Here is a 12,362-nt window from a genome sequence, read left to right as displayed (position 1 = left end):
GTCTCAAGTGTTGGTAAGTGGTAGTGGGGGCATTGTTTTACTTTGACTTTTCATTCCAGTTTCAGTGGCTTTCTGAAAACAGAAACCTGTCAAAAAGGCAGAACAACAAAATTTGCTTTATAATGTAATAGAGGCAAAACAATTCCAAATTCATGTGTACAGACGTAAGGTGAGTTCATAAATATATCGGTGCCTTATTTTGTCTCTTCTTTTTCCAGGAGCAAGCAGGAAAAGGAGCATTAACAGTGTTTGGTCCTGCTGACGGTTCAGACATTCAGTTGGGCAGTTCTGAAGCAGGGAATTCAGCATGTCCCGGGAGGACAATGCTGAATGACTCCGATCCTTTGCTGCCCTCCTCTGGCTCTCCCCTTCATTCAGCTCTACTGGGAGAAACTGTTGGGGCATCTAATGCTGTGTCAGGTAAAGCATATTGAGGACATTGAAGACACTTCTTATTTCTTTACAATTAATCTGGAATTTAAGCCTCACAATCTGGATTACCTCTTCCTGTAGCTTTTTAACATTTCTTCATCTTCAAAGGTTAAAAAAATGTCAACGTTAACTATTTTTGACTTCTTTCCTTACTTCCATTGCAGCCTTTTTCTGGTATGAAAATAATTTTAGTGTTGCTCAAAAAAAAAGAAAACAAACAAAAACCCACCAACAAAAAAAAAACCCACCAAAACAACAAATGAACAAACAAAAAACAACCCCACACACCTAAAAAGTATAGTTGGTGATTTTTTTTGTGGGGAAACTTAATAGAATTTCATATTGGATTAAAGTAGTTTCAGCTTTTTACTTGTGCCATACAGGCTTAAAAATAGCTTTTATTTCTGGCTGTAATGTCACAGTCAGTTGCTATTTAAACTGATGTTCTGGAGCCTGCTGCTTTAACAGCTATGTTTATGGTATTGCACTGAAGTGACTCCTAAGTTATGACTTAAGTGTTAATTTTTTAAGCGTATCTGCATGGATGTTTGTTTCCATGGCATTATCAGTTGTGTTTTAACATTGTTAAATGTCATACTGGAGAGCAGAAGAGTTGCACTATATAGAGATCATGTTTGATATGGCAGAACAGTAATGCAGGTGATGCTGTATATGAAGTAAGGAGTCATTTATCTATATATTATGCACTGCAAGATTTGGAAAAGCTTACTAAAGGATGCCTCTGAAAACTTGTGGCTGTAATGTATACAGCTGTTAGAAGTAGCTTTGATTCTTTCAGCAAGTACTGTTATTTGGGAATTCTGTGAGTGTTCCCTTTTGGCTTACCTGTGCAGTTCTTGAGCCAGGAATATGCATAACTGCTCCAAAAACATGCTGGAGGGAGAGGTAGGGGGTTTGTTGTTGTTGCTTTTACAATGCTGTTTCTGTTTACCCAGTTTGTTGAGGTAGACTCGCTGTTGCATATTATAGTTTCACATGAGCAATGTAATTGCAGTGACTGCACAACATAGTTTCTGCATTTATTTAGCATTTACATGGCATGCAACTCATTTAAAACACATGATGTAATATTAACTTTAATTCTTATCTAAACCAGGTTATTCCTGAATTGCTCAAAATGCAGTCTCAGACTTTATATTCCTGTAATTTGCTTCTGTCTTCTCTAACAAGAGTCACCTAGTATGCTGGAAAAAACTTGAGGAAAAAGGGATCCTGGTTGTCAGCACATATTTCACCCCCCACCCCGCTATGGTTCCACATGTGATAGTTGGAGGTTTTGAGGTTTTTATGGGGTCTCTGTGGTAGATCATAGAGGCTGAAAATCTTTTTGTAAATAACCATGTCAAGGAGCAGCCTTTCTCAAGTTTTGTTCAATGCAGGTTTTGTTTGTTTTCCAGAGAGGTGTTTGAGAAGATTTCTGTTTTGTTCTTTGTTGTGTATTTCTTCTATCCAGTAAACCTTGTAGAGAAACAATGAAGGGCACGTGTGTAGTTTTGTCCTGAAAATCCACCAGTGCTTCTGAAACAACTTTAAAATAGCAGCTAAACTATTTAATAGGCAAGATACAGACCTAGTATATTTTAACAAGGAAAACTTCATAATACTTTGAGTAACCCTGTATTATCTAAACAACAGTAGCTTTGAATTTCTTTTAAGTGACTGATGTTTCTACTTTATTTCTGATCCTGCTGCAGGTAATCAGCAGTCCTTTCTGCCAAAAAATGTTACTGCTATCAAATCCCATCCTTTCCTTTAAAGCAGTAACTGGTCTGTACTGTCTGTTTGGATGACTCTTTGTTCTGCTCCGTGGTCTTCCACGTTGGTGCATGCAAGGTTCCTGTGTCCACATAAAGAGTAAAACTGCTACAGGTTTTTCCCCAGACAGACCTCAGGGAATAGGTTCATACCATGAAAGGGCTCTTTTTGAGAAATACTAGAAATCAAATGTCAGTATAGTGTCTAAACTTACTTGGATCTGAGTTTTGAACCATGTATGTCTCTTCAGTGTTTCAGGGTGGAGCCAGTGGTGTCCATGCTATGGAACAAGCTGTAAGTTCACAGCCAGAGCCATTAGAATCTGAATCTAATACTGACAACATGGAAAATAATTCTCCTGGTAAGATTTCTTCTTTATAAGTTGAGCAGAAAATCGGCTTATTTGTCCACTGTATGTGTGTATGTCTATATACTTATATTTTTAAATAACAGAAGGACATGTAACAGCTGGATTATGTTGGCACAGTTTTCAATGATGTATTTATTTGTTACTGCTGTGGTGTTACATTTGCAAGAAAGCATTTTATCTGTTTTCAGGGTCATAAATTGAGATGATATATATCTCAGAGAAAGTAGTACTATGTTGAAAAAAACTTTTAAGAAAAAGCGTCTTCCTTCACCACCAGTTTAATAACTATTCCCTTGTTTATAGCATCAGTTTTGGATGAGAAAGGTGAACAAAGCAATGAGGAGGAACAAAAAACTATCAAGCCTACCAGTAAAGAATTCAGGAAAACCTGGGGGTTTCGAAGGACTACGATTGCGAAGCGAGAGTGTGCAGGAGATGTTGATGTGGACTCTAGTGAGCCCCAGCCACAACAGCAGCAACATAGCTTAAACCTCAGGCGTAGTGGACGGCAACCAAAGCGAACAGAAAGAGTAGAAGAATTTCTTACAACAGTGAGACGCAGGGGAAGGAGGAGCATTCCTACCATTCTGGAAGACTCCAGTGAACCAGCGTCCTGTCCAGCTACAGATGCCGAAACTGCCTCAGAAGATAGTGCTGAGAGCATTCCAGATACAAAACCTGTGACTCGGAGGATTGCCACTAGGAGTAGTACAGATCAGAAAGGCTCTAAACGCAAACGTGAAGAGGAAGAAGACGACGATGAAGAGGGAGAGGAAGATGATGATACTTCGGATAGTGATAGTGATGGGTTAACACTAAAGGAACTGCAGAATCGACTAAGAAAGAAACGTGTTAAAAAGAAACCTGTGCAGTTGACATTGAAGGATATACAGAACCGCCTGAGGAAAAGAAATCCAGAACCAGATCCTACAGAAACAGGTGATGTCCAGTCCGAAAAACAAGTGGAGTCTGAGTCGCCTGTCAAACAAGAGCCTGAAACTGCAGACAGCACTGAGATTGGAAGTCAAGTGGTTGTGTGTGAGGAGAACACCGAAGATCTTCAGGTTAAGGAGGAGGAAAAGCCTGCCCTTGGCATAAAAGGCACCGCAGATGAAGAACCTGAAGTACTGCCCAAAAGCAAACCCGAGTCTGAGATTTATGATGCAAATGCCCTGTATTGTATTTGTCGTCAACCTCATAACAACAGGTGGGCAAAGGTTTCAACTGAAAATGGTGTGCAATTAGTTGGAATTTTTCTGTGAGGAAAAATTGGACCAAATGCTCGCGCTTATTTTTTGAGTATGTGTAAATGAGCTGTTGGGTTTATTTGAAGTTTAGGGGGGAGCATATACCAGCTATTTAAAAGAGGAGGTAAAGAGTTGAATACAGAAGTGAACAGTGAGGCAGAACACTAACCTCATGCCTGAGAGGGGCACTTAAAAACTGCTGCTTGGAATATCTATTGAGCGTTAATTGTATTTTCACAATGTTTTACTGTTCCTTGGGTTTTTGTTTTCTTTCTTTTTCAGGTTTATGATTTGTTGTGATAGATGTGAGGAATGGTTTCATGGTGACTGCGTGGGTATTTCTGAGGCTCGAGGCCGATTGTTGGAAAGGAATGGTGAAGACTACATCTGCCCAAATTGCACCATCCTGCAGGGACAGGATGAGCCTGTTTCAGAAATGGACCAGCAGGAAGCTAAAGCTGGGCAAGTAAATGCGGATGGCACAGAACTCACAAGCATAGGAACCATTGAACAAAAATCTGTTGAGGACCAAGGAATCAAGGGTAGGATTGAAAAAGCTGCAAATCCAAGTGGGAAGAAAAAACTAAAGATATTTCAACCCGTAAGTATTTGAATTGTTTCTTATTTTTCATATTTCACTGAGTACATTGAGACGATGGCTTACTTATTCGGCTCTAAATCTGACTTGGTTTTTTTAAAGCTAAATGTGAAGCTGAACAGCTTGCTAAAGAGTATTGACATTTTCAATGATAGTGAAACTTCTTCACACCGACAAGTGTCCATTGGAGTTTAATTCCAGCTGTACTTCCTCTGTGCTTCCAATTAGTCTTTGAAGTTCTGATTTTTGTCCTGATGCTTGTTCAAGTTACTAATACATAGAGAATTGTTTTATACTACCGTTTTTAACATAAAAATATGTATTTTGTCTTACTGCAAACTTCTGGCATAAGATAGAAGTTTAAATTTTGTAATAGCAAGTTCCATGCCCAATTCAAAATGCAAGCAAAGAAGCTTCTTCAGCTCAATGGACACAAATTTAAAAGCTTCATGCTACAGCAGTTGTCTTTATACTGCCTAAGCTCCTGGAGTAATGACAACTGAATATTGAATATTTTCAGTTTCTTCTTACTGTGCCTCAAGGAGCATGTTTAGTTTGTGTGCTGTTAGAATGCTACAGCTATTCATCCTTTTTCTGTATGAATTCGTTCTTTGACACTTAATCTTTAAATTTTGAAATAATCCCTAGAACAAGTATTACAAGTTTGATTATAAGTGTATCTCTGGAGGAATCTTTCTGTCGAAGTACATTTTCTACAAAGTCTTTATGGAACACCCCCACACACACCTTTCAGTCAGTTTAAATAGCAGAGCTCTCCGTATCAGCGTAGTGAGCTTAACACACACAACAGTTTGAGCTCAATAGAGAAATATTTACTGTTTTAAGGTAAATGTGTAGAAACCAGTATTTTTCTCAAATATTTTCAAGTAGTTTCAAATACTTGTGTAGTTCCTTGTACACAAAAACCTTTCTGAGAGTCCAGCTCTGTTGGAGTTTGTCTGCATTCCACTGACAGCGTTAGTATTAATTTTAAGTTTTGCTTCTGAGTATCAGCCATTACTCTTGGATATTAGCACGCTAACAAGTTACCTGGATGTCTTAGGCATCTCTCTTTTAGTGAAAGAAAAACATAATTATCATTAACTCATTGCCTCTTATGAAAGAACTGCTTATATTTTAGGTATTTTGGCATTTGGAAGTGGAATGGGACTGCTCTATTTGTGCTTGCCAGGTGGTACCACATCTCGAGAGAACTGAGTGCTCAAGGCTGTCTCTGTTTTAGCCCATGCGGTCCCTCATAGCTCTGCTTAGATTCCTTTATGACCTTTATAAACAAGCACCCCTCTTGCTGCAGAATTGCCCATTCTAAGCAAAAAGATAATTGCTATTTCATATATTGATGTGCTGAACAGTGACCGAACAGTCTCGTTACTCAGTTTAGCTGTTCTCTTACACCACTATTCTAAGCACTTTGAGAGAGACTCCTTCTGTTGCTGTCTATAAGCACCTATAGCTGCAGAGTTTTTGTTTATGAGTAAAACTAGAAATTGTGAAAGTACAGACATCAACACTGAACATTTTAGCATCATTGAGTAAACATCCTTAGTTGGAAATGACAGCACAATTAATCTGAAATTTGAAGGAATAGAAATTGATACTTTCTTGTACTTCACAGTTGTGGGTACATGATGGAAAAGTGTTCTAAAGCATAAACTTCATTTTTGTGGGAAAATTCCCAAACCCAGGTTTTATCAGCCTGCAGCAGATAGTGTTCCTTACTGACTTTTGATTGCAGAAAAATAAACCACTTGATGCAAATAACACTTTTTTCACTAGAAATATTCCTGAAAAACTTCCTTTTGGTAACTACAAATTGAAGCTTATTGACAGGGGAGAGCTGTCTAGAACTACAGTAATTCTGAGTGTTAGATCTGTTGTGTAACATTTTTAGGAGTAATCTACAAGTGTGAGACTAAGGACATAACACCTAGAGTTGATACGTTTGAGCCTAAGGAGCTTTCAAATATTTCTGGACTTTGACCTCATGTACTGTGTTTTCAAGGAATGTGCTGTTTTCTAAATCTTAACGTTTGACAAGGAAATGCTTATTGTCTAACGCTTTGCTATAAATAGAGAGTAATGGTGAAGCAGAGGAAAATACAGATTGCATATGCAAACCTCTCAATGTTTTAAGAGCTATTAGGCTGTGGCAGAATTCTCCAGGAGAATTGTTGTTTATGTCAGTTGGAGACAACTTCTGAAGTTAAACCTGGTGAACCACTAGAGCAAGAATTATCTGTCCACCTGAATAGCTGAGTGCTTCCTTTTGCGTGTGTGCATGGTTGAGGACAGCTGCTGCTGGTGATCTACAAGTAAAATGTGTTTTAGAAACCTTGCTCTTGAGAAACCAGTTCTGCATTATAAAGGAGATTTTTCACATGATGTGGAAGGTCAGACAAAAGCATTTGTGGGCTTATGGGACCTGAAAATTGAGGAAACCAGCTTCCCTTAGTTTACTGCTGGCAGACCAACCACTTGAAAATGCAACACATTCTGAAAGCAGTGTGTTACAGGAGTGAAGTTCCTGCTTTGGTGTGGGCTGTTTCTGTTCTGTCATCAGTGAAAGTTGTTTTCAGTTGTGCAAGTCGCTGACAGAGCTGTGTCTGCACATCAATGCGTAAGCATTTCTTCTGGTTGTAAAGGTACGTTTCTCTTGTTTCCTCTTTGAAGTTTGAACTTGCTCTATTTCAATCTGTAGGTCATTGAAGCTCCTGGTGCATCCAAGTGCATTGGTCCTGGATGTTTTAATTTAGCTCAGCCGGATTCTGTGTATTGCAGCAACAACTGCATTCTCAAGCATGCTGCAGCCACCATGAAGTTTTTAAGTGCCGGCAAAGACGCAAAACCAAAACCTAAGGAGAAGATCAAACCAAAATCTGAAAAACCTGGCATGCCAAAATCTCAAGTGCAGGTAAGCTTATGTTCGTGATCCAAAACAGTTGTCCTGAAGCACAGGGGCTTATTTCTGTGCCCTCCTTCTTGAGGCAAATAAAATTGCCAAGTCCTGCATTGAAGAGGAGCTTTCTGTTAAACTTCTCTTTCTTCTCTTGTGTTTTTCTGTGATAACAGCATTGTTGTATTCTTCTGACAATGAAAACTTCTGACAGTTTTCCTGTCACTTCTTAAAAGTCGTAATAATTGCCTCTAGATAGATAGGTTCTTGGAAGGGCTTCCTAGATGGCAACGCAATTTAAAAAAAATAAAAATTAAAAAATAATTCTAAATTAATTTACCTTTCAAAAAAATGTATACCTTTTTAATTTTAATCCCAAATTAATTTTACCTTTTTAAACTCCAATTTTTACTGGGTTTTGGGCAGTAACGTGGAATTCCTGTGAATTGTAAATTAACGTGACTGTAAAAGAAGATAAAAGTAGAAAGACGAAAACAAGCCTTCTCTTTTCCCTTTTGATACCACTATAAAATAGGCAGTAGTTTTTTCAAACCAACCAACCCACAACTTGATGATAAACATTGTTGTTTTGAGGTGATTTCTTTAACATTCTCTCTTTCTGAAGTTACAGGATATGTTACCGTTGCTGTATAGACTTGAATGTGAAATTACATCATTGCAAGTATATGTACAGGAGCTTACTATGAAATAAATGTGTACATGTATGCACCTGTATCTCTGCTTGTCTGTAAAATACAATGTATCTGATGATCGTTAGTAATTAAGCTTCTTTTAACCACACAGGCAGGTACTAAGCCACTTTCAAACCAAAAGAGACCATTTCCTGAAAAGAGAGACACGAATATGAAGAAGACTGTTTTGACAACTACCAAGACCGAGGCAAACGTTCAACCTATTGCTAAAGAGCCCGTAGCAGAAAACACCACACCGTCCTGGGCAAGCGATCATAATTACAATGCTGTAAAGCCTGAAAGGACTGCTGCCATTTCATCTTCACTGTTATTCAAATGTATGTATCGCATAGGGATATTCCTGAATAATCATTTACGTTTTCTTTGAGTACCCATCCATTCTTGGCTCTGCAAGACCAGGGAGTTTAGGATTTGGGGTTTGTTTTGGTTATTATTATTTTTTTTCTTAATATGGCACCAACCAACTTTTTTTTCCACCTTCAAAGATTTGCACACTGAGTCGCGCAAATGGGAGACACTTTTAGAAGTTTCATTTGTATCATATGACAAATGTATGGTTAAGAGCCTGGCAATCTACCCGGCTGATTTCTGGATGAAAACTATATGATTAAGCTTCAAATTTTTCCTGTAACACAATTAACTGTTTCTAATCTAGAAAAGGTAAACATTGATACATTTGTGTTCTATTTCATGAAAAGGTCGCGTGGTGTGCACCAGGAATCAACAAGTGAATGTACTAATTTGAACTGTATTTTTGTAATTTAGATTTGGCACCTCTCTCTCAGGTCTTGCATTTTCAGTGCTAGTGCCGAGAATGAAATCTTCATCGTGGTATCCAACGATACTTTACACTTCTGCAAACAGCTTTTAACTGTCAAGTGTATCCAAGTTCCTCCTGCTGCTCTTCCTCCTTACATGAAATACTTTTAAGGATCATTCTTTACTTTTAAGTTTAGGGGAGGGAGGCAGTTCTCTTTTTATTGTTGTTTTTTTTTTTCCTTTGTATTTGTATGTTCATAATCCACACATTATCCACACACACAACACCACATCTGAAGTGGATATTAGGCAGGGGTACTGCCTTGCATATTTTTACAGGTTTTGAATAGCATCCTTGTAACTCATATAAAGGTAAGTAAATACTCCTTTGTAGCCTGAACAAGTGTTTCTGATAACGACATTTTTTGACTGGCTCCAGCTAAGTAGTTTTATAATGCAGTGGTGGAACTTCAGATGAAATCTTACATTTCACGTTTACAAAACACGCGGCCTGGTGTCTAATGTTCACACACTTGAAGATTAATGAGTGCAGAAATGCAGTTCTTGCAGCTTTCTTAACAGCTCTTCAGCTGATTTTACATTTTTATTTTCAGAAATAAACCTAGTTATTAAACACTTGCATTAAATGTAAAGTAACTGCTAAGTTTATAAATTATCTTTAACATGAGATTTTTTTTTAGATGTAATTTTTAAACGCTGAGGAGCACCAGCTATCCTAAATTACTGTTTATTGTAATAGCACATTATAGACCGAGTATATTTTAATTGTATTTGCCCACATCAAATGTTTGAATGGTTTTATTTTTTTCCCCTGCATATTTTTGTTGCGTATTTTGTTACTTGGGCCTTGTGCCTTTTTTATAATGAACTTTCAAAGATAGTATTTTGATAAACTTGCATTTTTTAAGCTGCTCCTAAAGAAACTAGTACTGTGACAGTAGTGTTGTAAACATAAGTAAAATTTAGAGACAAAGTTGTAAATGAAACTATAAGGACTTATTTTACATGTTGAGTTTTTATGACACTTTCTGTCTCCTAGCCGTATCACTTAAAATGTCTGTACTGCTGTAAGTTTTTTTTTTTTTCTAGGGGTCCGAAACACAGGTTTTGAGGCAGCAAGTTTGGGAGGTTTTTTTGAGGGGGTTGCTTTTAAGTTTTACTACACTGTAGGTTATACAGTTCTAAACAATTGCACTAGGAAATTGAATTCCTGTAGTTAAATTGATTCAAAAGTCTGTGTATATATGAGACTTTAATAATGAATAGAATACAGCCTCATTTCTGTGATGAAGAACTCTCATATCAAATGCATGGAAGAACTTCAGATTGCTGTTAGTAAGGTAAGTTGTACTCATATGGGGACTCGGTGTCAGTACTAAATTCCCACGTAAATTGTTTGTGTATTTGTGGAAAAAAAATTGTCCTGCTTTTTGATTGGATGGGTTTGAGGTGTAATCTTCCTGAGAAGCTGCTATTGCATCATCTTTAAAGAGTATTCTACAAGATTTTATTTAACAAATCTTTATATACTGTTCAAAACACAGAAGTTACTGCATTATGGAAATTCTTGAAAGTCATCTCACTTTGCGTATTTGAAATTTAGAACTCAAAATCTGAGCTAGTCTGTCAAGAAAAACACCTTCAGTGGACAAATCGTATCTGGTTTAGACACTAATCTTAGAACAGTGTGACTTACTGTTTAGAATTGTTTGTTGTGTGTTTTTGAGCATCGATTATGCAAGACATTTAGGATGACCAGTTCAGACATCTGTGTCTCATGCTTGGACTTCAGGTCACCCACAGGAGGCTCAGGATGGCATTCCTCCATATACAGTATCTCAAAATACTGCCTGCATTCTGCCAGAGCTTCAAGCCATAGTCTGCAAATCCTTACTTGTGACTTCAGTGCACGGGGCCTTTTAGGAATTAAGGAAACTTAATGTGATTAGCAGCATTACTCCCTCTAATACTCTTTCCATCAGTCAGTTTATTGTACTTCAGCCATGGATTTACTTTATGCCTTTACTCCGTCCTTGTCAGATACAAGGTTTTGGTTTTGTTACATATGGCAGTAGTAGTAGCAAGAAGAAGATTAAGCCACTCCTGCAGATGCACTGGGTGACAGGGGCACGTAGTGCATTTGCATCTAAACCCTTACGTCTTGTGGCAGAACTTCCTGAGTACAAAACACTTCCTTCTCACACCAAGCCACTATGAACTTCTGTTTACTTAACTATAGACAGAAAAGTAATATGAGCTTATTGCTATCTGTTGTAATATCTTTTTTTGTACTAGTATTTTGTAGAAGTTGTTAATGAGTGGGACTCTGAAGGAGAAGCGCTCCATTAAGAGAAAAGTACAAAGTTTGCAGTACCTCTCCTGCCGTACAGCAGTGAATTACGGAGAGTCAACGCTGCCACCTCCTGGAAGTGGAGGGCCAGGTTTGTGAAGCCCTGGCTCTGGTGATACAAAATTCCTTTCATTATCCCCTTTCAGTTTTCTTCATTTCATGGCTCAGGAGGTAAAAGGGATGTAGCAACCTGTAAGCACCCAAGTGAGGCCTCGTCTGCTCACAGACTGGTGCCAGTTTAATGCTTCTCTTCAGGCAAGATTGTGCCAGCTTAAGTTGTGACTCTTCATGAGTGCAGTGTATGTGGACACACTGCTGTTGGTATAGCTTAACTACTATAAAATACTTAAACTGAGGAGCTGCTCTTCAAACGTGTTTGTCTGCAAGGACTGGTTGTAGTTAAACTTCATGCCTTTGTTTTGGGTGTGTTTCCCCATAGGAACAGCCCATGCCGGCTTCCGTATTGTCACAGCAAAACCACTTCTGGCATCTGAATTAACTCCTTGAAAGCTAAGATACCTTTGCTTAATGCTACATTCTGCAACATAGACCCATACTAAGAGGCAATATGTATTGAGTAGTACCAAGAGAATAAAAATAATTCTATGTTACTGGCAATTTTCTGGGACACGTGGCCACTGTCTAGCCTTAACCTTTTGTAACTAGAGGGGCTTTCAGAAAGGCTGCTGACAGACCAAATAATGATTAGAATACCTAAGTCTGCCAAAACTTTTGAGAGGTTCACATTGGAGATCTTCTGGCTTTGGAAAGACGCTAGTACAGGTGTGGCTGCTGTACCGCAGCTCAGATGCTGAACTTGCAGCATGAGGATGGCAGGGGCTGTGCTGGCACCGGGGCCGAGCCCTGCCAGGGGAGCAAGGCAGCCCAGTAGTGGCTGCTGCAGCCAGCATCCCCTGGGACCCAGCCAGTTAAAAGGAGCAGTGGGATCCTTGGGGCGCGGTTGTCATCTGCTGCCTGTGAACTGCTGGAGCTCCCCTTCTCTGCTCTACAAGGTATGTTATGTCTGCCCTGTGGCTGCTGGCCAAGTGAAGATTTTTGCCGTGTCTCTTGAGTTAGGAAGGCTGGTCCCTGCTGCTGGTCTGGTTCCTATTTTGCCTTCCGAGCACCGAGTACCCGCAAGGTGCTTGGATGACAGAAAGCCAGCACTTGGCATGATGGGTG

The 12,362-nt window shown here is 38.8% G+C and overlaps 1 protein-coding gene across 1 annotated transcript in view; it reads left to right on the top strand.

Annotated features, from left to right (window-relative positions):
- Positions 1-323: 323 nt before the first annotated feature.
- The window catches only part of DIDO1 (death inducer-obliterator 1), a 35,266-nt gene continuing 23,227 nt past the window's right edge, over positions 324-12,362 (top strand). The window contains exons 1-6 of the mRNA XM_010181380.1: positions 324-420; positions 2,459-2,569; positions 2,882-3,785; positions 4,108-4,426; positions 7,143-7,355; positions 8,142-8,367. Of these exons, the coding sequence (XP_010179682.1) occupies positions 324-420; positions 2,459-2,569; positions 2,882-3,785; positions 4,108-4,426; positions 7,143-7,355; positions 8,142-8,367 (1,870 nt within the window). The remainder of the gene's footprint in view (positions 421-2,458; positions 2,570-2,881; positions 3,786-4,107; positions 4,427-7,142; positions 7,356-8,141; positions 8,368-12,362) is intronic.

Source organism: Mesitornis unicolor, unplaced genomic scaffold (assembly GCF_000695765.1).
Source record: "Mesitornis unicolor isolate BGI_N332 unplaced genomic scaffold, ASM69576v1 scaffold13333, whole genome shotgun sequence".
Classification (NCBI taxonomy): Eukaryota; Metazoa; Chordata; class Aves; order Mesitornithiformes; family Mesitornithidae; genus Mesitornis; species Mesitornis unicolor.
This window is presented reverse-complemented; position numbering and strand designations above follow the sequence as displayed.